This window comes from Antechinus flavipes, chromosome 2, assembly GCF_016432865.1.
Source record: "Antechinus flavipes isolate AdamAnt ecotype Samford, QLD, Australia chromosome 2, AdamAnt_v2, whole genome shotgun sequence".
In the NCBI taxonomy this organism is placed as follows: domain Eukaryota; kingdom Metazoa; phylum Chordata; class Mammalia; order Dasyuromorphia; family Dasyuridae; genus Antechinus; species Antechinus flavipes.
The window spans coordinates 343,321,070-343,346,095 of NC_067399.1; the positions used below are offsets into that span (position 1 = coordinate 343,321,070).

At 33.3% G+C, this 25,026-nt stretch overlaps 1 protein-coding gene across 4 annotated transcripts; it reads right to left on the reverse strand.

Moving 5' to 3' along the window:
• Positions 1–454: 454 nt before the first annotated feature.
• On the reverse strand, positions 455–24,214 carry CNIH1 (cornichon family AMPA receptor auxiliary protein 1). Of its 4 annotated transcripts, none has more exons than XM_051977934.1 (6): positions 23,991–24,214; positions 14,626–14,694; positions 14,333–14,380; positions 9,847–9,959; positions 8,966–9,109; positions 455–1,363 (listed from the first exon to the last, which is right to left on the reverse strand). In XM_051977934.1, the coding sequence occupies exons 1-6, from the start codon at positions 24,069–24,071 to the stop codon at positions 1,336–1,338; spliced, it is 483 nt and encodes a 160-aa protein (XP_051833894.1). In that variant the 5' UTR covers positions 24,072–24,214; the 3' UTR covers positions 455–1,335. The 4 variants fall into 4 exon arrangements, with proteins under 4 accessions (XP_051833894.1, XP_051833895.1, XP_051833896.1 ...); XM_051977935.1 differs by lacking the exon at positions 23,991–24,214 and adding an exon at positions 23,458–23,536; XM_051977936.1 differs by lacking the exon at positions 14,333–14,380 and having other exon boundaries at positions 23,991–24,208.
• Positions 24,215–25,026: the final 812 nt, after the last annotated feature.

A 25,026-nucleotide genomic window follows, 5' to 3' on the forward strand; every position in this document is an offset into this window, starting at 1 on the left:
CTTAGGCTATTCAAGACTAGAAATCACTCTATATACATTTGCCTGAACTTTCTGATGCCAGTTAAATCATAAGATTATTTATTAAAACTTGAAACTATGAGTTATAAAAATCACTATAGATGAGAAGGCAACAGTCTAAATAAAAGAATTTTACCAGAAATCAGTTTATTAAAATAAAAAAATTAAAAAATTTTAAAAGTGCCTTTTAATCCTCAAAAAACAGGAGAAATCAATTTTATAAATTTGTCAAAACACATACCACTAAAATGGCAAAAGAAAATCAAGGGTTACTATGCATAGAAATTTTAAATGTCCCTTTTGGAGTCAATAGTGAAAAAAAAACATAACAATACTGGTTTAAAAATATAACTAATATGAATTTATTATAGTCATAGATTAAGCGATTTTAAGTAGCTATCTGCAATCTTTTAAAACAATGCACTGAAAAGAAGTCTTAATTTCAGACTTTTATTGTATTGCACTAAAGAACAGCAGGATAGTTACACAATGTTCTCTTTCATTTTCTGTTCTGAACATCTAAGGTATAAGTTTCAAGTCCTTAAGAATATCTTATCACTAGATTGTAACAGTAATTTGAATACCGAATTTCTTACTAAGTGATTGCTACAAATGAAAACATTTAAAATAACTTTAAATGCATTCCAAGATAATTTAGTATATATTCTCAATAGATTTACTTATGCTTAAGAATTAAAGTATATGAATTTTAATGAGCTATTATGGGAAATTTCTAGATCATGCAATACACAGGGCTAATATTCAAATGTTAAGAAAAAAAAAAAAATCCCACCATCATTACTTCTGCAAATATTTCCATGTAATCTTCTACATGATATATAAAGAAACTTATGAGGCTTCCTATAAGGTCAAACATATACAAAATTTTCAGTCCTTCAAAAGCACTTGATCTCCAATAGCTATAATCAATATTTCAATAAAACCAAAATAAACTACTATAGGCTCCTGTAAACAAAAAGTTCCAGACTAAGGACAGTAAATAATTAATACAATTATTTAGAAAATTATGGCTGTTCCTAAGGAGTACAAATTCAAACCTGTCAATACCAGAGGTACTCTTTTTTATATTCATTTATACGTAATTCCATTTAATTTGTCTAAAGCATAACATATGAAAACAGTCTTTCCACAAAAAAAAAGTGGAAACATTTGAAAAATAAGGAGTCTTTTTTTTTTTTTTTTAAGTAACATCATATTCCATAAACTAATCTTGCAAACAGGTTCTTCTTGGATAGAATCCTTTCATTTTGTGGCTTTTGCATGCACTTAACAGGACTGAGTCTGTCGTATATCATCTTAAGAACTCACCAAAACATAAATCATGCTGAAAAGAAGAAGAAAAACATTGTTAATTTAAAGCAATTTCTTCCCAATTATGAGTATTATTGGTGACAGTATTCCTTATTGAACAGCAAACTATGAAGGTAAAACAGCTCATTTTCATAGTGGTCCTCTATGTCCTCAAATTTTAACTGTTTAACAGCACTTTAGGATAGACATGGACTTATTTATATAACGAGACTGGAAGACGTAGCCTAAGGGTACACTTTTGTTTTCCCCAAAAGGAATAAATAGAATGGCAGTAGAATAGTACATTGCAAGAATATAGACAACAGTGTAGAAATTTATTAAGCTGAAGAAGCAAAATATAGTATAAAACATTTGAGCAAGTATTAAAGGGATTAAAAAATTTATAGCCATAAAGCTGCATTGAGGGAAGAGAGATAGCTTTGTTAAGGCTCTTCAAATATTCAGATATCTACTTAAGGTCCTATTCTGTTAAAGAAGTGCATTAATCTTGTTGGTAATTTCAGCTTTTACAAAGGTGGTGGAAGTGCTGTCATGGATCCAATTATGATAAATAAGGAAGAACTTATTGCTCAAGTAGAAATGATACTATGAATTCGGTATATATCTGTGTGTGTGTATAGGTATACACAGAGCAAGTAAGAGCACATGAAGAGAGTTAACTATAGCCAAATATCATGCTAAGTCTAAGTACTGAGAAGACAAATTTTAAAGAGATGGACCCTCCCCTCAAAACATTTTTATATTATTAAAAAAAAAATACATTCAAGTGGAGACAATCTATAGGGAGCAATGTTTTGATCTGGTAAATCAAAGGACTATCAAGTAAAACTGAAAAGCTCCCATTAGCTTAAGACTAAAAGTTGGCTCAAGAAGAATGGAAGACTCCAAGGATGAAAAATTCTGTCATTACATATTGGTAAGCAAGTTTTGTTTTTTTTAAAAATATCTCAAGTGTCTAGTTTGGTGCTTTACTTATAAAAGTACTTTATAATCATCCATGCATGTGTTTTGAAAATAAAAAGCTGTAATTAAAAAAAAAATGTAGTATAAGCTTTAACACCAAGTAGTCTAGAACTGATAATTTTATTAGTTGTCTTATCAGAATTGGAAAATTAATGGAAAAACCAGGCATGTTCATTAATTCTGAGAGATAATTTCTCAAAATAAAAGAGTTATGGAAGATCTAAAACTCCTGACCAAAGAATATACTGATGTGTATGTGAAATAAATATTAAGGAAAATCCATATAATAAACAGACATCTTTGGCAAATATTTTTAAAAAATACTTTATAAAGCTTTATTTATGATCCTTTATTTGAATATCTTTTAAAAAAACTTATATTAAAAAAAAAACAACCAGAAAAGGAATACAAAATAAAACAGAAGAGAACATTGTCATGTGCCCAGCAAAACTTCAGGGAGGATTCAAAATATGTAAAAACGAATTACCAGTTCAAGAAAGTATATGTAAGACCACTGTGGCTATATACAAGGAACTCATTAACAACTACAGATTTTTAAAAGCCATTTACAAAAGATGGATGAGCAGGCCTGGATAGGCTGTGATATGAATTAGTGAGAGGAACATCAATACAGACAATATCATATATCTAAAAGTACCTGATGATTTTAAAATACTGTACTTCTCTTTTATTTGTATTTTGTGTACTTCCATCTTTCATACATGGCCTTAAAAATTTGAATTTGTAAACTGCTAAGAAAGTGACTTAAAAGCATATCTTCTGACGCAGTTTCCATATCTAAGCACATAGCCAAAGGAGTCTAAGAATAAAAAAAATCTCATATCAAAAAATATGTAACAGCATTTTTTGTAGTAACAAGAAATGGAAACAAAGATATAAAGGCTTTCTGAGCAGAGTAGAAAGTAGATATATTCTGAAATGAAAGTGATGTAAAAACAAAATATAAATTTATAAATCAAATCTGAGCTTGTTAATGCTTCTTGTGCAGCCATATTTTTTTTCTTCTTGACGACTAAATCCAGTGTGAATTAAGGCTTTCAATAAATACTACAGAAAACAATAAAAAAAAGTCTGCTAAAGCTATAATCAATTAAAGATTGATTTTGAATTAGAAAGAGCCTTAGAAGTCATGAAGTCCAACTCTCTATTTTATATATAACTCAAGGCCTGGCAAAGGGAAGTGGTTTCTTTAAATATCACACAAGTAGTATGGGTCACGATTAGAACTCAGGTTATTCTAAATACTACCTTGCATCAGTAACCAAGATCAGAACCAGAAAGATGTCAAGTCAAGGTCAGGGCTTCCTGCTTTTGACTATATAAGAAGCATTCAGACACATCTATGGAATCTTGCTGACAACTGTCAACTTTTTTTAACGTATGGAAGCTCTGTCATGGCCTTAAAAGGGCTCAGGTAAACTGGGAATTTTGGCTTTGATAGGGCAGTAGCCTTTTTTCTTTCTCAGTCCAGGAATTGTTCATGTTTGTCCCTGGGATTGACAAGGATTATCAAGGTATCAAATGAGTACAACCTCCAAAGTCTTATAGATTGTTTTTATAAGGAAAGAAGGCATAACTATTCCTTTTTGCTACATCATTTTTATCAGGGAAACTAATCTTCAGTATAATCTTCAGTGATCTGACAGGAAACTGAAATCTAAGGCAATTGAGATAATAAATCCTCAATTACTTTTGTTAGAAAAAGCAAAACAATTACATCCCAAGTACTGATAAATTGATATTCTGAAAACTAAAGGTGAAAGTATTAATTTCTTGGAGAAAAAAATTAAAATTTATATTAGGAAGACAGATTTTTGAGTACTTTGTAATAAAAATAACAATTACTCCAAGTCTGTTTCAGTTCATTGGAAACATCTGCAAAGTGCTGCAGTCAGATAAGAATATCTGGGGTTCAAATTCCAATTCTGAGGTTTTCCCCATTGTGGGATTTTGAGGAAATCACCTAATCTCTCAGATCTCAATTTTCTTATCTATAAAACAAGGGCACTAAACTAGACTGCCTTTGAGATTGATTACGGAATTACAGATTTAAAGTCGAAATCTAAGAACTACCATAAATATATGTAGATCTAATCTATTTCAAAAAAGTAATTCAGAACACTGTTTGGTTCAGCTGTTTGAAAGACCAGACTAAAAAAATGTTAATTAATGAACGGATTTGTATTAACTTTAGTAGAAAGCTGGCATGGATAGTCAATATAACATGTCAGATGACAAGAACTGTGTAATACTCTGGAATAATGGGCCACATCTAATGAGATCAAATTTACCACAGGTAAACTCTTATACTTAGGTTCAACTATACAAGGAAATGATGGGGGCTAAACAACAATTCACATATAAAAAGATCTGGAGGAAGAAAAGAATGATAAGACCATCATAAGTATTTTTAAAAAATATACATGACGGGAGCAGCTACGAGGTGCAGTAAATAGAGCACTAGCCCTGAAGTCAGGAGGACCCGAGTTCAAATTTGGCCTCAGACACTTAACACTTCCTAGCTATATGACCCTGGGCAAGTCATTTAACCCCCATTACCTCAGCAAAAAAAAAAAAAACAAAACTGAAGTAGGATTAAAGGGAAACAGACAAGCAGAACAGTTTTGAAGATGATGAAGCAGGGGGCAACAACCTTGGGAGCTCTCAGCATAGAGATGGGAAGGGGGGGATCAAACAATTGATTAGAAGTTATAGGGGACCCATTAATGGCACTGGGTATAATTGTCACTGATTGGCAACTCTATTGTCCATATATAGTTCTGGATTGCAGTTCTAGGGAGGAAAGGAGTACTTTTGGTTGATCAAAAGTGAAAAGGAATCTGAGGAGCGCAGTATTTGTGACTGCAGAGAAGAAGGGGGTCATTCCTTGATAAAGTAGTAACTATATTTCTCTCTTGATTACTTTGGAAGCACCAAAAAACTTTCATATTCCACCCCCTACCCTTTCCCAGCAAGATCCCAAAACAGCAGGACAAAAAATGCCAGAAACTTGGGGCAATACCACCCCATTCCCAGTTGAGAAAAGTCTAACTTTTAACATAAAGTTCAAAGTCAAGAAATAGGTTGGAAAAATGAGCAAACAATAAAAAAATGAACTTGACTAAAATAGGTACTATGTTGGCTGAGCCAACCAAGACATAAAATTAGAAGACAAGTGAAAACAATTTACAATCAAAATCTCAAAGAAAAAAGCTAATTGGTCATTAAGCCCCAATAAGAATTAGTGAAGGACTGAAAGAGATAAAGAGTGGGTAAAGGGGAAATTGAGAAAAGAAATGAGAGTGATGTAAGAAAATAGTGAAAAAAGAATTGAATATCTTGGTAAAAAAGACACACACACAAATAACACCTTGAAAAATAGGCCTAATGTCACTTAATTGCAACTGCCTCAGCAAAAAATAAAAAAAATAAAAATAAAAATTGAAAGGCTCCACTGATCACCTCCTGAAAAGAGATCCCAAAATGAAAATGTCCAAGAATATTATAACTAAATTCCAAAACTCCCAGGTCAAGGAGAAAATATTGCAAGCAGCCAGAAAGAACTTAAATACCATGGAATCAGTCAGTATCACAGATGATTTAGTAGCTTCTACATTAAATGAACAGACGGCTTGGAATATGATATTTCAGAAGGCAAAGGAACGAACCTATCTAGTAAAACAGCTTGGAGGGGAGGAGAGAGAATGGATATTTAGTGAAAATAAACCTTTCTGATGAAAAGACTAGAGACAAACAGAATATGACATTCAAATATAAGACTCAAGAGAAGCATAAAAAGGGAAACATGACGGAGAAAACATAGAGGACTCAATAAAGTTAAATTGCTTATATTCCTATATAGGAAGATCATACATGAAACGCTTAAGAATTCTATCATTAAGACAGTTAAAAGTAGTTTATATAATATAGTCTACCATGTTAGGATGATCTTAAAAAAATAAAGGGGTAAGGAAAAGAGGAACTAGAAGGGTTTAAATTTTGTCCCATAAAAGGGGTGCACATAAGGAATAGCTTTTGCAATGAAGGGAAGAAAAGTGGTGGTAGGTAAAGCTTGCCTCTCACGAGAACTGATTCAGAGGGAAAAATAGGCATTTACATACTCAGTTGAGTATAGAAATCTATCTTATTCAATAGGGAAATAGAAGAAGAAAGAGATAAGGGAGGAAGAGGGAATGATAAAATAGAGGGCTGACTAAAGGAGGTAGTGGTTAAAAAGTAAAATAAGACTTTCAAAGAAGGAGAAGATTAAAAAAAAAGAATGGGAGAAAATGAGATAGAAGGAAATACATAGTAATCATAACTGAATATGAATGGGATGACCTCACATGCAAAATAAAAGGATCAGAAACAATAATTTAATAATATAAGAGAGAAACTTGAAACAAAGACTCATATAGTTACACTTAAGAGAGCAGGATCTAATAAGTTTCAGCTGAAATAAAAAAAAGGCAAGAGATCATGATTTCAGACAAAACAAAGGAAGATTCAATTAAAAGAAACAATCAAGGAAACTACTTTTTTATTAGAAGGTAATCTAAATAATGAAGTCAATATAAGATTTTTTATATTAAGTTCCTCTGATGTAAGACCTCATTTTTGAAATATATAGAGAATTCAGTCAAATTCATAAAAATAAAGCCATTCTCCAAGTGATAAATGGTCATTGAATATATGAACAAATAGTTTTCAGAAGAAAGCAAAGTTATCTAAAATCATAAAATCACTATTACAATGCAAATTACAAAAACTCTAAGGTCCTACTTTACATCTATCAGAAATATCAAATGCTGAAGGTGATAAAATGTACATAACTTTTGATCCAGCAATAGTATTACTAGTTCTATATCCCAAAGAAATTTTTTTAAAAGGAAAAAAGATCTATATGTACAAAAATATTCATATCAGCTCTTTTTATGGTGGCAGAGAAGTGGAAAGAAGAGATGCATATTGATGAATGGTTGAATAAACTGTGGCATGAGGCTGTCTCAGAAAAACCTGAGAAGACTTTTATGAACTGATACAAAGTGAAGTGAGAAGAATCAAAAGAACATCGTATATAGTAACAGCAATGCTGTTAATGATAATAAATTGTGAAAGACTTGGCTTATCTGACTAATAACCATGATCCAAGAAAATTCTAAAGGACTCATGATGAAAAAAATGCTATCCGTTGCCAAAGAGAGAACTGATGAACTCTGAGTATAAAACTGAAGTATAATTTTCTCATTCTGAGGGGAGGAGATGGGAGGAGAGGAAGAAGTCATCTGGCTAATGTGGAAATATGCTTTGCATTATATCACATGTATAACCAACATCAGATTATCTGCTTTTTCAGTAGGTGGGGAAGAAAAGAATTTGGAACTTAAAATTTAAAAAGTTAAAATTATTATTAAAAAAAAGAATAAGAAGAACAACTAGGGAAGATTTGGGAGAGAAAATAACGAATTCAGTTTTGGACATGCTAAATTTAAGATGTCCATAGGACATCTAATTTGAGTTGCCAATAGGCGATTCTACATCTGAGACTGGAGGTCAGGAAAATAGTGTAGGGAGTTTAGGGATGTACAAACAGTTCTAAGAAATATCTGCATAAAAATTGAATCAGAACAGATAGTGGACACGAAGAGGGGACACTTACAGAGAATGGACATGGAATGGATGAAGATCCATAAAAAGGGGTAGAAAAAAGTAGTCAGGAGGAGAACCAGAAGAGAGCAATATCATAATAAATGGGAAGTAGAAAGGAATAAGCATTTAAGTAACTATCATGTCAAAATTTCTTAAGCCCAATATAATGTTAATTTTGATCATTTGAGACAAAGACTAAATATATACAAGTGCAAAGTATTTTACAAATATTTCAATAACCAGAAATAAGGGAAAGAATCAAGGAGAAGAAGGTGATTTACATTGTTAAAGTGGTCAATTAGAATGATGATTGAGAAAATGATATAAAATTTGGAAATAGATAATTAATAAATTTGGAGAGAACTGTTTAAAAAAAAGATATCTGTATTTTTATTTTATGCATTTAAAGCATAATTTGAGGTATTCATAGGCTTCATGAGACTGCCAAAAGGATCTCCACTATAAAAAGATCAAGAATTCTTGCCCTAATGAAAAGAAAATATGTCCACTGGAAACAGGGTGGAAAAAAAGGCAGTAGAAGCTAACAATTACCCAAACTTGCAAAACATGACTAATTTTTTTTTTAATCTTACAAAATTGGTATAAAGGAAACAAACCTTATAGAAATCATTAGGACATGTGAATACTTTCAGTTTCTATTGGGTTATAAAGGAGTCAGATTTTTTTTCCTCTCTAATATCCAACAGCATTCTTTCATTACCATTAAAAAAAAAAAATCAAGGTTTCCCAACATAGTTTTAAATTTCAAACTAGTTCTTCTCCCAGTTTTATATATGTGTAATATGTTTATGTACATACGGATACATGTACACATATATGTTTTAATGTTCATGTCCATTACATCGTATGATTCAGGCACTCTCTATTATTTATGTGCTAAAATTTAAAGTGATAAGCTTAATGGCTACAAAATTTTCACGTACTAAAATTATTCATTTTCATTATATTTTTGCCAACTTACCCATATAAGTAGTAAAAAAATGATAGTAGATAAAAAGCTAATTTGCACCATCCTTCTTTCTGACAGTATGCTAGAATATCTGCATTCATGATGGTTGTAGGATCATAGAGTCCTGGTCCACTCATCACTGGTCTACTCATATACCTGTAATGAATATAGTTTATTAGTCACTCAGAAAGGAAGGTAAACCTTTTTGTAGAGGTTTTCTTTCTCTCAAAACCAGGAAAGATGATGTACTAAATCACAAGCTTCTAATTCCATATAACAAATAAAAAGGAAAGATTTATAATAATTTCAGTAATAAAACTGAACCTTAAAGAGTCAATGTAAATAATATAAGGAGTTGAACAAATCGTCTCTAGTGCCAAATGTCTTCAGAAATCCAAGAAAAAGGTGAAGGACTAATCCAGAGACAACAATATCATTTTAATGTGTCCAGATAAAAATATGAAAAGTTTTAACAATACTGCAACATATCTAACATATATAGGATTGCTTGCCATCTAGGGGAGGGGATGGAGGGAGGGAGGGGAAAAATCGGAACAGAAACGAGTGCAAGGGATAATGTTGTAAAAAAATTACCCTGGCATGGATTCTGTGAATATAAAGTAATTATTAAATAAAAATTAAAAAAAAAAAAAAAAAGAAAAGTTTTAACAATTAGAATTACCCTAGCATATCCCAGTTCTGATTACTGCAATAAAATATTAGATGACTAAATATCCTTTTTGTCATAGATTTCTAAAAAAATTTTTAGTTTTAAATGCTACAAATAAAGTTATATGCCCACCTACTTGATTATTAAAATGAGCACTTATAAACTTTAAATTTGGGCTAATGTAATTATAATAAAAAGGAATATTAGTTTATCTAAATATTACCTCCAAATATGATATGCCAAGAGTGGCATATTGAGACCCAGTGTAAGCCACTCTGCTGCACAGAGAAACATGACACAGAAGAAAGCGTGGATGAGATATTCTGGAAGTACAAGCTGGGAGAAAAATATGTAATCAGTTATCAAAACAGCCTGTCTAGAAGGTTAATGTTAATATTAAACAAATATAAAATTAATTAGGAATAAGGTAGAAACAAATTTCATTCAATTAAAAGCTTCAAGAATTAAGAATGAAAAGGGGCTGCTCAGGATTTTATGTCTATGCTGACTTTTCCCTCAACAGCGGGATTTCTATGTACAAAGAAGACACAGCCTATATTGCTCTGAGGAAGAGACCTAGACATTTTATTACTCATAGGTCACCCAGATTTTAGGTATTAAAAGTTGTTAGGTTCCCAATCCCTCTATTTTTGTCCACCTGCATTTTTTATTTTTTTCACAGGCTAAGTACACTTCTTTTTGGACAGCAAAATAACTGTTAGGACATGTATGCTTATATTGTATTTAATTTATACTTTAACATACTTACATGTAATGGTCAACCTGCCATGGGGGAGGAGGGGATGAGGGAAAGGAGGGGAAAAATTGGAACAAAGGGTTTGGCAATTGTCAATACTGTAAAATTACCCATGCATATAACTTGTAAATAAAAAGCTATTAAAAAAAAAAAAAAAGTTGTTAGGCACATGACTACATCTGTGCAGGGAACATATGGTAACAAACTTCCTTTCCCAAAGCTGATCAGCCCCTTACAATGCTGGAAAAATCCAAAAAACCCTCACTGGGAGGGTTCTCTATCCATTATATTATGCTGCTTCTCCTCATATTTAATAGGACAGTAAGGATAGAACAAGTCCACTGGGATAGGGAACTCTTGGATAGGGAAAACCTTTTGACCAATACTTTTGACTGACAGAGAAACTGCCTGGAACATGGAGAGGTTAAAGGACTTCTCCAGGGTCACAGGATCAGAATTGTCAGACTTGCAGAGCTTCTGAGCTTCAAGCCTAGACCTCTGTCCACAATCTTACACTATTTTCTCTATTACAAAATAATGATATTCAGGAATGGATAAGGGAATGATAATTCTAACTAGATGGTAGCAAAAGTGACCATAATTTTTAGATTATTTTTATACTGTTTTAAAAAATTAGTATATACTAATTTCCATTTCTACTACTACATATGACATAAAATAAAAAAATGAAATATTTGACCACATGCAACGTAATAGATAAAATCAAAGCTTTCCTGGAGTGTGCATGTTTAGAATTTTAAGCTTTTAATTTTTGAAATGCTATATTTACAAACCATATAACCACCTTAAAATTATATTTTCTATGCAGTGATCAGGCAATAATTTCTGCACAATATCATGGGTATCACTATGAACAAATGCAAACAAACTTTCTGCAATGTAGGAGGGAAATTATATCAAAACAATGAAATTAATTACATTTCTTAGTACTGCTAAGTTCATTTATTGGGTAACAACTCAGAAGTTGCATAATGAAAGCATAGCACATATGGACAATATTTATTAATAAAATTTCATTAAAATAAATGAAAATAAAATTTTACTTGGTACATCAAAATACGAATGATGTAAACTTTAAAGCATTATAGAAAATATATGCATGTAAGTAACCTATGTAAATACTACAACTAAAAAAATTTATATTACTTTTATTTTTTATTAAAAATTTTAGTTATATAAATGATTTTAAATGAAAAACTTTTTTAATTAATTAAGGTTAATTTTTAGGCATTCAGCTGAATTGAACTAGGCAACTTCCCTACTCTAAATTTGGGTATTCTCTAATGTCTTTAGTTTAAAATATAAATTCCTTTTGTTGGTGTTCAAAGCCTGACTTCAGTCGAGTTTTCTAGAATATATATGTATAACTGACCTTGATGGTTCAGTGAGGCTAGCCTTCCATCCGTCTTTCACACAGAACACTCCATCTTTGTCTTTTTTTCCCCCCCTAGGTGTTCCCTATTCCTGGAAAGTATTCTAATTTCTGCCTCAAAAAATTCATCTCTTTTTAAAGCACTATCTTCTATAGGAAATCTTTAATTCTGTCAATGCCCTATATCCCCAAGTTGCCTTTATCTTGAGTATCATCAGTATACATCAACATATTGTCTTCTATGATAAATAATAAGCTTCCAGAGTGTAGAGATTATTTTACTTTTTGTCTTTCTATCCTCATGCCCTAGTATATATCAGTTAATTAATATGTTTAAGGATGATTAATTATACCATAACCTTACCTATAAAAATATTTTAAGGCTATACCACACATTTAAGACCATGTTCTAAGAATCCAAAAAGTTTAGCTTTATTTCTCTAACCCAAAACAGTTATAAAGAATTTTAATAACAATAAAACCTAGCTAATAATAGCTTATTATTCTGCTATATAAGTTTTTTTCATGATTCAATTTAGACTAATCTACAATAACAACTAACTCATTGAATAAATCTTTAAACATATATCTATCTTCAAGTTAACACTTATAAGCTAACACACAAATAATTATGTATTTTAAAATCTGACATCTAAAAATATAAAAAGCCAAGCATCTCCACAGAAATGTTCCTTGGATAAAACAAAGACTTCTATACAGTATCTTTATTTTAAATTTAAAAAATATACTCTATATATCTCAAAAAGCTGCATTAGTGATACTAATTAAATCTAAATTATAAGAAGTCCAATTTAAAGATTCAGTTAAAAAGAAAAAATTAAGAATTCTTATTTTAAAGGGTTAAAACACTATAAAAATATCTGTCCTGACTTGTATATTTAGTCATCAGGACAATAATATAGACTGGAAACTATGATTCTAACATAAAACCACTTCTCTCCATAAAAATCTAAAATATATTTAGGAAAAAATGTATTTTCAAATCATTTTTTGTGATCATAGTTTTTTAGGAATTTCAGTTAATAGAAAGCTAATACTCTTCAAAATTACTTCATGCAAATATGATTAAAAATGATAGAATGTTTAATTTAAATATTAAATTGTCCTTTGTTAAAAGATTACACAAATGCAAAAGATATATTATTTCCTTCCCCCATACTTTGGCAGAATGAACTTTCAAAACAAATTTTAAATAGGGAAAACTGTCAGATGCACAACTATTATGTCAACAGTCACTACACTTTCCCATCCAAAAGAAACTATGTGCATCAAAATAATCCTTCTTTTACTTCTTCACTGCAATATACGTGTATTCCAAGAACGTATATATTTTTAATCTGAGAATTTTTCTTTTTATTAAGAGAAACTGTACATTTTGTCATTAATATCAAGCAAGAATTGTTGTGTAAATACTTCTTAAAAAATGAAACATGTAAGAAAGGACAGACTTTACAGCAGTGGTTCTTAAAGTCTGATCCAGAGCATCCTTGGAATCTCTGAAATCCTTTCAGAGAGTCTACAAATTCATAATTGGTTTTTATTTTTAATGTGATCAATATCTATAACTATAACCCACATAAACAAAAACTCTTTGGACAGATCCTCAATCATTTTTAATAGGATAAAGATATTGAGAACAAAAGTTTAAGGACCACTACAGTATTAAATAGTCTTTTTTGTATCTATTCTATATTTGGACCCAGCAAAAAGATGATCATTTAAATAAGAGGGGCTAAAAATTAAATAGAAATTCATAATAAAGTATATATCTTAAAACTATATAGTGATAAGAATGTTTCAAGTACTCCTCCCCTGAAAGCCTATGAACTGTTTTTCCCATAACTCCAAAGAGATATCATTTCCAATAAGTATTTTCTTAGTTTCTAATTAAACACATGTAATCAAGCCTGTTACAAACTAATCTATCTAAAAAAAATAATATCTAGTATTCCTGGCATCAACAAAGTTCCAATTAAGGTATATCTGTTTAGGAATCTCAACAAAGGATTATATATCAGGAATACCAAAAGAAGTTTTCATCACACCTATAATATATGTGGAATTACAGCATAGGCACCAAGTACAGTATCAAAAGATTCCAGGATATTCATGAGGGTGGGAAGGGGAAACTCAAAGCTATAACAGAGGTTAATTTTACACTGTAGATGCCTGTTGCATATGAAAACACACTTACATGGGACCATAATCTTATTATTATTCAGACTATTACTATTAGTTACTTTACTTTGACCAAAATCTCTAGAATTCCCCTAATCAAAAACTAAAGAAATTTATAGAATAACCTAAATATGATTACAGTCATAGCACAGAAAAATAATGTGCCTAAATAAGCATGTAACAGTTTTCCCCACTTGATCAGCAAGCATTTTCACAGAATATGAAAAAATTTGAAATCACACACCTGAACAGGCATGAAAGAACACACCAAACAAAACATTTACATAAATACAATGTTCCTGACCCTCCCCCACAAAATGAAGGTGGCATTAAAACATTAAACTAAAAAGCAGTACACACCTTTAATGCAATTTTGACTCTTTTAATCTTTTTGACCTTTTCAACTGTCTTTGTGCCGACAATGTAAAAAGCAGATTGGGAGAATGTTAGTATGACAGCTGACAAGATCACCAGCAGATTAATAAGTCAGAATATTTAAGCATGAAAGGAAAATTTTTTTTAAAAAAAGTCTGCCTATTTAAATAAATACATATGTACTACTTAGATTAAAAATGACCATTTATAATTATATCAATGTAAAAGTAAAGACCTTAAAAGAAAAATGAGAAGTACTTTGTTATATTGTAACTTACAGGATTGAGTGTATTACATTGGTCTATGGGATTCTTGTAATCAGTCTTCAGTTCATCAAATGCTATAATCTAAAATAAAATTAAAACAATTAGGATTTTTTTCATCAGTGAAAATGTACTTAATAGCTCCAAATAATAAGACAATAACTAAAGTATTTTAACTCTATATCAATATACTAATAAATACTTTGTAACCAACTTAATTTTATAATTTTAAAATTATTCTGGGATCAAAGATTTAAAGATGAAAAGGAACCCCAGAAGCCTAGCTCTAGTCCAATCTCTTAATTTTACAGATAAAGAAACTGAAGATTAATGAACTTGTCCAAGTTCAGGTGGCTAATAAATGTCAGAAACAGGATTGAAACACAGATCTTCCTGCCTCCAAGTCTTGCAGTCCTCTTCAACATAATGCCTCTAAAAATAACTTAAGACATGGCTTGCAAGATTATAAATACTTCTTTTAAGTTACCATTACCAGTATTTCAGCATTACATTGACATTTACATTCGTCTTCATGAGCTCAATCCGTTCCTAATTTCAACCCAACAAGCATTTATCACGCACTTATATGCCAGACACTATACTAAGAACTCGAAATACAAAGGAAAAAAATACAAAAATTGTTCCTTCTTTCAAAGAAACCCATCTATTAATGGGGAAGACTACATGTAAACCAATAGACACATATAAGACACAGAGAGTGTAGAAGGAAGGTAATTTTAGACAGGGAAGTTCAAGTGGATAAGGAGGCATGGAAAGGTCTCCTGCAAAAGGTGATGTTTGACTTAGACCTAAGTCTTAAAAGATACAATGGTGTCATAAGGTAGAGGAAAAAGAGATGAAGTATTGTAAGTGGAGAACGAACATCAAGAACGTTATCATTAGATCATAGAATGTGGAAGGAAGTGAAGTGTGAAAAGACTGGAAAGATAGGAAGGGACTAGCTTGTGAAATTTCACTTTATATGTTCCCTTGGAGTAAAACAACCCTGGATTTTATAGAGCAAGAAAGTGACATAGTCAAATATATACTTAAAGGAAATCATTCTGAATATTGAGACTGGAAGACCAATAAGAAGGCAATTGCAAAACTGTTATTGCAATAACGAATTGTTTTGAACACACTGAATTTTGAGATATCTATAGATCATCTAGTTCAAAATGTTCAACAGGCAGTTGGAAATGTGGGATTTGAACTCAGAAGACAGGCAAGAATTGGGATCTGATAAAAAAAGGAGTTCATATGATCACTAAACACAAGTATAGAAGGAAAAGAAAAAAGGGCCCAGAGACAGATCCTTGTTGGACAGGTACACTCATGGGGTATGACGCTGATGAAGATCTAGCAAAGACAACTAAGGAGGATTGGTCAGACAAGGTGCAGGATAACCAAGAACAGCTACATGAAAACCTAAAGAGAAAAGATTATCTAAGAGAAGACAATTAATCAACAGAGTCAAATGTTTCAGAAAATTCAATGAGGCTAAGAACTGAGGAACAGAATATTAGATTTGTCAGTTAAGCGATCATTAGTAACTTTGGAGAGAGTAGTTTAAGTTGAATGATGTCACAAGCCAAGATGTAGACGCTTAGAAAAGAGGCAAATAGAGGCACCTAAGTACAGACCTATTTTTATTAAAGAACAGGTTTTCTAGCTACCATAGTATAGTACCTCTAAGCATCATCATGCTGACAAGAGAAATTTGCCAGAACTTCCTGGATTAAATTCTGACTTTAAGGAAATCATAACTTTTCCCCCTGAGAAGCCTCAGCTGTAAAATGAAAGCATTGGTTCATGATAATCTCTATCATCACTCTGAGCTCTAAATCTATGATCCTATATTCATCTTTCGATTAGATGTGATCACTATTATTATCAATGTCTAACAATGTTTATCAGTGACTATTAGATTTATCTTTGAAGACATTTTAAAATATTTTTCAATATTAAATATATTAAATATTTCATTTAAAGTTCTTAGAACTTCAAAAGATGCTATGTGAAAAACTAGGCTTATAAATAAAAGAATGCACACAAACATTTTGTGGTACTAAAATGAAGACCAAAAAAAATTATTATTTAAATTTTAAAACATATGGAGAACATAGTTGTAAAGGGAATAATAAAATAGTTCATTACTTATGAACATCAGCCGGCTGGCAACTCTGCATTTTAGAAATAAAATACAGAAAACAAAGTTGTTCTACACACAAAGACTATGTGGGTGAACAGCAAGTTCTGGAAAATTCTGGCAGGCAGACTAGACTTAATTCTGACTGGTCTGGCGATTCAGATTGGGGACTAGAATGAAGTAAGCCATTAGCTGATTATCTAGGAGTTAAAGCCACATGGAAAGGAGAGTTGGCAAAAACAGTGCTGTCAAGTAGAGGCAAACTTCCCTTATACTCCACCTTGCACTATATGAAAATACATCTGATAAGAAGAGTGAGCTGATTCACAAAGCAGTGGATCATCCCTCAAGCTTGAAAAGCACTTATTCCTGAATTTTTTTTTAATAACCCAAAAGGCAGTGAAAGCATGTGAACACGCCCACTTGGCCCAATTAAACCTCAAGGATAGTTTTTCTACTTTTCAGGGGAAAACTAGCTCTGAAGATGCAGAAAATCCTTTGGAGAAACTCGATGAAACTACAGGGCCTTATGATATTGCTCTTATCCTAAACTACTCCTTAATAGTAATATTCTAAAGGTCTTGATCCCAAACATTCAATAACCCTAATTCTCTCATGTAATAAGTATAATAAGTAGCAATGTAAGAGAAATTTAGCGTAGAGAAAAAGAAAAAAGCAACCAAAACAAAGACATGAGGGGGAAAAGACCAATTAGTTAAAGGGTCCCTGGAAGATGCAAAGTAACAAAATGACAGAATATAAATAACAACAAAGAATCAAACCTGTAGTGTGAAAGGTGATTTGGACAATTTCTAATTAATGTCCTGATATGAATTTGTGACAAGTAGAAGGACTATATGGGGCCACAGTGCATACCTCTAGCACAGTCAATGTATATTATAGGTGGGTAAATCATCTTTAATAAAGTAGCTCAGAGGACATTACTTTCTTATGTGGAGCCTGTCCCAAAGTGAAGACTGATACTTAACAGTGGAGGTGTAATTTCTCTCAATGTTTTCCAACCTACATCCAGGACATTTTCCCCTGTGGTGGGCACCCAAGTTCTTTCTGGGAAGGAATTGTTTTTGTTTTTATTTCTTCTTCTGAAAATTGCCTGTTCATATCCTATGTTAAAGTTGGGTCTCATTTTTCCAAATTTGACAGTTACTTAGATATTTGAGAAATGAGGCCTTTATCAGAGAAATTTACTGTAAAACATTTTGATATCCCTCTACTGTCCATGAATAAAATGGAGTTTTCCTGATTAGCTTTTTAAATTAGGTCTATTTTTGCTCTTGCTTTGTCTGAGATCATGATTGCTACACCCAACTATTTCAGCTGATGAATAATTTCTGCTCTAGCTCTTTATTTTAGGTTAGGTCTTTATATTTAGGTTTAGGCCTTTCTGTTTAGTGTGCCTCTTGTAAACAACATACTAGCACTCTGGTTTCTAATCCATTCTGCTATCTACTTATGTTTTATAGGTGAGCTTTTTCCTTTCCCATTCATGATTACTGTGTATTTCCTTTCATCCTATTTTCTTCTGTTTATGGTTCTCTTAATTTTTTTTATCCTATCCCTGTCTGTTTTGCTTCTGATTAAAGCCTCCCTTTTTATCATCTTTCTCATCTCTCATCCCTTATATACTTACTAGATAAGGTAGATTTCTATACTCAACTGATCTCTTTTTGGATCACTTCGATGAGGGAGGTTGAAGCATTGCCTTCTTCTTTCCACTGCAGAAAGTCTTCTTTCTTTGTCTCTTTGAGAAAAATTTTCCCATTCTACCTCTCCCTTTCCTAGTACATTTCTTTCTTACCTCTTTTTTTTTCACCACTACCCCCATTTTGGAGATCTTCCTCTCATAACCTACTCACACTCTGCCCTCTTGTCTACGTAAACTCCTTTTAACCACCCTAATAATGATAAAGTTCTTAGGATTATCAACAAAATGAGCCATGTAAAGTTTAATTTTGAGTCTCTTGACTACTCTTTCATGTTTATCCTTTAATGCTTCTCTTGAGTCTTGTGTTTGAATGCCAAGTATTCTACTTCATTACAATTCCATTTTTTCCCCAGAAGTTTTGCTAGGCATGTTATTCATGTTTTAATCCTAGTTGTGTTGTCTTCTGGAATATCATATACCAAGTTCTCTGTTTATTTAACACAGAAGCTAGCTAAATTTTCTATGATCCTGACTATAGCTCCACAATATTTAAACTGTCTTTCTGTTTGCTTACAATATTTCCTCCTTGACTTAGAAGCTCTAGAATTTGACTATAATAGTCATCAGCATTTTTACTTTGTCATCTTTTTCAGGAGATGATCAATGGAGCCTCTCAGTTTATATTTTACTTTCTGGATCTAAGATATCAGGGCAGTTTTCCTTTATATTCTCTTGAATATGATGTCAAAGGTCTTTTTGGGAACATAGTTTTCACAGAGCCCAATAATTATTAAATGATTTCTCCTTGATCGATTTTCCAGGTAAATTGTTTTACCAATGAGATGTTTTATATCTTCTATTTCTTCATACTTTTGACTTTGTTCTATTGTTTCTTGAGGTCTCACGTGGTCATTAGCTTCCATTTTGTCAATTCTAATTTTTAAGGAATCATTTTCTTCATTGAGCTTTTTGTAAATCTTTTCCCACTTGGCTAATTCAGCTTTTTAAAAAAGGATTTCTTTTCTTCAGCAAATCTTTGTGCTTCTTTTATCATTAAGCCAATTTTATTTTTTAAGGTTGCTATTTTTTTCAGGTTTTTTTGGGAGGGTGTCTCTATTTACTACTTTACCAAGTTGTCAATTCTTTTTTCATAATTTTCTCTCTTTCACTCTCAATTATTTTCCCAATTTTCTCTTTATCACTATTATCTTTTTCTTTAATTCCTTAAGGAGTTGTTGAGCTCAATGTCTAATTAGCACTCTTTGAGGTTTGCTTGTAACTTTTCACAATGTGGTCTTCTTTTGAGTTTATGGCTTGGTCTTTCCTGCCACAAAGTGTCTTTTTTTGGTCAAGTTAATTTTTTATCATTTATTCTTCCAGATTGTTTTTTGAGTTTGAACTTTACGTTAAGGTTGACCTCTGCTCACCTGGGATGGGGAAGCAACTGCTCTAAGCTTCAGGCTTTTTTGTGCTGCTTGTTTTCAGAACTAGTTGGGGAGAAGAGATGGTTTCAGCAAGTTTTTAGAAAAGCTTTCAGGGTAAGTGTAATTTAGGTAGAAGTGTGGTCTCTACTCTGGTCTTTTCTTAGGAAGAGACCCTACACTCCTGAACCTCCTTAGCATTTCTCTTGGCCCTGATGACCAGGTCCCTTGATCTTCTGTAGCCAAAAGTGCCAGTGCTCCTTTCAGCCTTGAAACTGCAACCTAGGCCCCTGCTCCCTCACACTTGGCTTTCCACACTAGAATGATGATCCAGAACTAGTTGTGGGCAAGAGAGTTGCCAATTAGTGCCAGTTGCTCTCAATGCTAGCCAAGAGTCCTCTATAATCTGTTTTTGATCAGTTTTCTGACTCCCTTCTATCTACTGGTTGAGAGTTCTTCAGACTGTTATTATTGATACTGCTAAAATTTTTGTTTTTTCCAAAAAAGAATGTTGTTATATCGAGTTCCATAAAGTATCCTTTTGAAAGTTTGATGAGTAGAGAATCAAAAGCATATGTAAATTAACTTTGGTAGTACTGTCATATATTAGAATAACTGCAAAGTCATATAGCTATGAACACTGAATACTACTCCCGCTATTAAGCTGTCCTTTATTTCTTTAAAAATTACTGTGAAACTAATGTATTGTTGATGGAGTTGTAGAATCAGTCTAACTCTGGAGAGCAAGTTGGAACTACGCCTAAAGGGCTAACAAACTGTGCATACCCTTCGATCAGTAATCTCACCACTAAGTCTGCATCTCAAAAAGATCATTAAAAAGGGGAAAGGACCTACATGTGCAAAAATGTTTATAGCAGCCCTTTTTGTAGTGGCAAGGAACTAGAAATTGAATGGAATGGCTAAGTTACAGTACATACACTCTATAAGAAATGATGAGCAGGCTGATTACAGAAAAGCCTGGAAAGAATTACATGCACTGATGCTAAGTGAAGTGAGCAGAACCAGGAGAACATTATATACAATAACATAAGATTATATGTTGATTAACTGCAATGGACATTGAATCACAATGAGGTGATTCAAAGCATCCCCAACAGACTTGTGATGGAAAGAACCATCTGCCTTGAGAGAGAGAACTATGGTTTGAATGTGCATCAAAGCATAGTATTTCAACCTTTTTTGGTTGTTTTTCTGTTTTTCCCTTTTGATCTATTTTTTCTTGCACAGCATAATGAATATGGTAATATGTTTAGAACTGTACAAGTTTGACCAATGTGGTACTGCTTGCATTTTCATTATACTCTGACCCTCAAAGAGCAAGGACTATTTTTTGCCTTTATATTTCTAGAGCAGGGGTAAGCAAAGTCCAGCAACACCGATTTGCCTAAAATAATTGCAGGCAAGGATGAGCTGAAAGCTAGACACTAGAATCTTCCACTGTTTGAATTCCTTAAGCTGATAATAATGTTATGTCCAAATGGCCTTGGCAGAAAAGTTCTCCCGCCCTACCTGGTACATAGGACTGTAGGTGCTTAATAAATGCTTATGATGTGGCTTGGTGAGGAATCAGACAAAAGATGATTCTAGTACTGAATCCTCCCGCCCTACCTGGTACATAGGACTGTAGGTGCTTAATAAATGCTTATGATGTGGTTTGGTGGGGAATCAGACAAAAGATGATTCTAGTACTGAATCCTTTAGGAAGAAGAAACTCTCAAGAAGGGAAGGCAAGAAGGTGGGATGACCAATGAAAAAGCTTGGAAACAGTAGTGTCCCCAGAGAGGAAAAAAGTAAGGCTATTTGCATAAAGGAGGATGAATTAAAACCCACAAATGCTATATACTCTGGGTGCACATAAACAAGGTTTGTGCTGTCCTCAAAAACAGTAAGAAAACAGTTTATGAGAGAGCCCGGCACAAAGAAGGAACTTAATAAATGATTGCTGACTGACTGTAATTAATGATGAACAGAAGAAACATAGAGAAATATGGCAAAACATATACTAAATAAAGTAAAATGAAACAATATTAAAAAAGTAAGCTGAAATCTGAGTCATTAAAAAAAAAATCTAAGGAGTAGGTAATGAGGCACAAGAAGGAGAATACCACTAAAGCAGATCACTATCAGATGGTTTTAGTTGTTTAGTTATTAAATAAGCATATTTTTTAAAAAAGCCAAATGTACAAAAAAATCTTTGGAGGATGGTCCCAATATGCCAATAAAATAAAATTGAGAGGAAAAAGGACTACCAGAAAATAAGCCAAATTTTCAACATTTTGATAACAATGTATTTTCATTATCAGTGACAAAGAAACAAGTCTCTGTAGAGTTACATAAGGGAGCTGAAAAAGCACTTGAGATTACAGAATTAGGAGGAGGGACTGACTATACAGCATGGAAAACTGCTCAAAGTTACAATTGTGAAAGGAAGGAACTGACTTCAAAGAGAAAATATATCAAAAAAATGTGGGAGCAGGAGTAGGAAATCATGAAAACACTAGTAACTATTGACTTATGTGTATGCTTTTCACCTCCATAAAATTCTTGTGATCATAATTTTTTTGTTTATCCTTGATTAAAATACGGGAAGGGATAAAGCAGGGCTTTCACAAACGATTCCCTACAGCAAACCACACCTTTACAGTCATACAACTGACATAGGCATCTTATGTTAAAAAAAAAAAAAAAAAAATGTTTTGCTTGAGTAAACCATAGCATCAGCAACTGTCCTCTTACAAAGAGTTTATCATGCAAATGTGAGTCCTGGATAAATTCAACCAGAGAGTTGTATCATAAAAAAGTAGGGAGATGTAGGCATTTGAGAGGAACCACCTGCTTCTCTCTGAGACAGGTATTATAGCGACTGAATCAAACTCAGAGTATTATAGGGCATTTTTTGATCAAAGGATAACAATGAACCTAACAAGTCACAGTAGAAACTGAATGAATTAAGTATGTTTATTGTTAAATTATAACATGCAACTGGGCAGCCAATTTATTGAGTTTACATTGGCAAAGAACGTACGTCCATGATATAATTGGATCAGAGGAAAATAGATGAATGGCCTGAAAACTGAACTGACTAATTACTGGTAATTATAAAGAAAACTAAAATTAAGGAAGGCCAGGCACTCTGGATGGATCTTTTATGGAGGATCGATAATAAGGATAAGAATGATATAGAAGAAGGAATGGATAGTATGTCACTATTAAAAGATCCCTTACATATAACCTGGAAGCCTTCTCAAAAAACTTTTTAAAAATTGTTCAGAACTAAACTGTAGCAAAAACAATATTCATCAAAGTTGTAAAACCAAGTAGCACGTTAAATCTATTAATTTTACTTTAAATGCTCATAATCAAGTATCTGAAATTCAATTCATATTTATTAAGCACTCAAAGTACAAGGAACTATGAGGAATCAACCACAAAAACAAAATTAGCCACGCCCTTCAAGGAACTGTGCCTTCTTATCCACTGAGTGATAGAGATCTACTAGGTAAAAGTACACAGGTAAGTAAATACAAGGAGGAAGGCAACATTAACTCGGGGTGCTTAGGAAAACCACCCGAGTACTCTAGGAAACTCACAATAATTCCTATAAAAGGTCCAAAATGTAAATTGCTGTTCCACATCCTGGTCTTCCAAAAGGAGGAGCTGCCAACCGGCAAATTACGAGCTTGGAAAACCTCCCCCTCACTTCCTCATCCCTAAATAGACACAGATTTCCCAGGGATCAGCGGGCAAAAAGCTCCCTTAAAGTCGGAAAGTTAAGGGTTAATTAAAAAAAAAAGCAAACTCAAGTCGTGGGCGCAGGGACCAAAAACGTAAGTCCTAAAACTGGACAAGCGGGGGAGGTGGGAAGGTAAGAGGACTACTTGCACTGGTCCCGGGGCTTTTTACTAAGAATGGGTGGCAGGTTTGTCTGGGGGCAGACAGAGAGGGCGCGAGAGGCGTGAAGTTCGCTACGCTAGCGGTGGCTCCTCCCTCGCCGCACCCGGGATTTCCTCAGGGCCGATTCCCCAAGGGGAGCCGGTGACTGAGTCCCAATGGCGGACCGGAAGCGCCGAAAGCCGCCGCCTTCTTCTTTCTCTCTCCCTCGGCCCCCCAGCTCGCTACTCACGTGCCAAATGGCGAAGAAGATAAGCGCAGCGGTGAGCAACAGCGCCAACATGTAGCAAAAAGCAGCGAATGTGAACGCCATGGCCCAGTGGAAACAGGACAACGGCCGCACGTACTGCGACCTAGGCAAGGGCCGACGCTGGGCCCGCTGGGTAAAACCATTCACTTCCCCCAGGCCGCCACCTCCGCCGCGGCCCTCACAGTCCTGCTGTACTGCGTCTGCGCCACCGAACGCGACCCTAGGCGTGGCCTCCAGAGCCAGCCCTCTAGCTGCGCCCTCTGGCGGCCAGAGTTTGCGGAAGTCCGGAGAAAGTTAGCACGTCTTAACACGTGTTGTATTGTTTGGGGCTGTTGTGAGACTACCTACGGTACTAAGCCATATAAAGGAAAAACAAAGAAAATAGAGTAGTTCAAATGACGTATTTTAATGGAAGAAGGGGGAATTTACAATATAACCCACTGCCTTTGACCATATAAAAATGCCTAGTTGGGACTCAAGTGCAAAAAATGTTCATGTCAAAAGAAGATATCTGGTCTGCAGTTTTCAGTCTCTGTTTCTCTCCCCTTCCTCTTACCTCTTCTCTCTCATCCCCATCCTTTCCAAGGTTAAGTGACTTGTCTAGTGTCATATTCATATGTGTACATATTCCACATTACTTCTTTGATCACCAACTACTGCATTTTTCACTCCAGATAATAAAACAAGCCATAGAATTATAGGAGAACCTTTTCTCCCTTCCAGTTTATAATTTATCATCCTTCTCTCAGGTCTACCAAAGCCTCAATTATCCTTCTTTCTTTCTTTTTTTTTTTTAATATTTTATTTTATTTTATAATAACTTTATATTGACAGAATCCATGCCAGGGTAATTTTTTTTACAACATTATCCCTTGCACTCACTTCTGTTTCGATTTTTCCCTTCCCTCCCTCCACCCCCTCCCCTAGATGGCAAGCAGTCCTATATATGTTAGATATGTTGCAGTATATCCTAGATACAATATATGTTTGCAGAACCGAACAGTTCTCTTGTTGCACA

Bases quoted from the DNA above. Each gene is read 5' to 3' on its own strand.
- CNIH1 (XM_051977934.1), bottom strand. From the start codon at position 24,071: ATGGCGTTCACATTCGCTGCTTTTTGCTACATGTTGGCGCTGTTGCTC. The intron at 14,381-14,625 runs GTAAGTTACAAT...GTCGGCACAAAG, and splicing joins AATGTAATACACTCAATCCT to ACAGTTGAAAAGGTCAAAAA. The intron at 1,364-8,965 runs GTAAGTTGGCAA...TCTTCTTTTCAG, and splicing joins TTTTTTTACTACTTATATGG to CATGATTTATGTTTTGGTGA.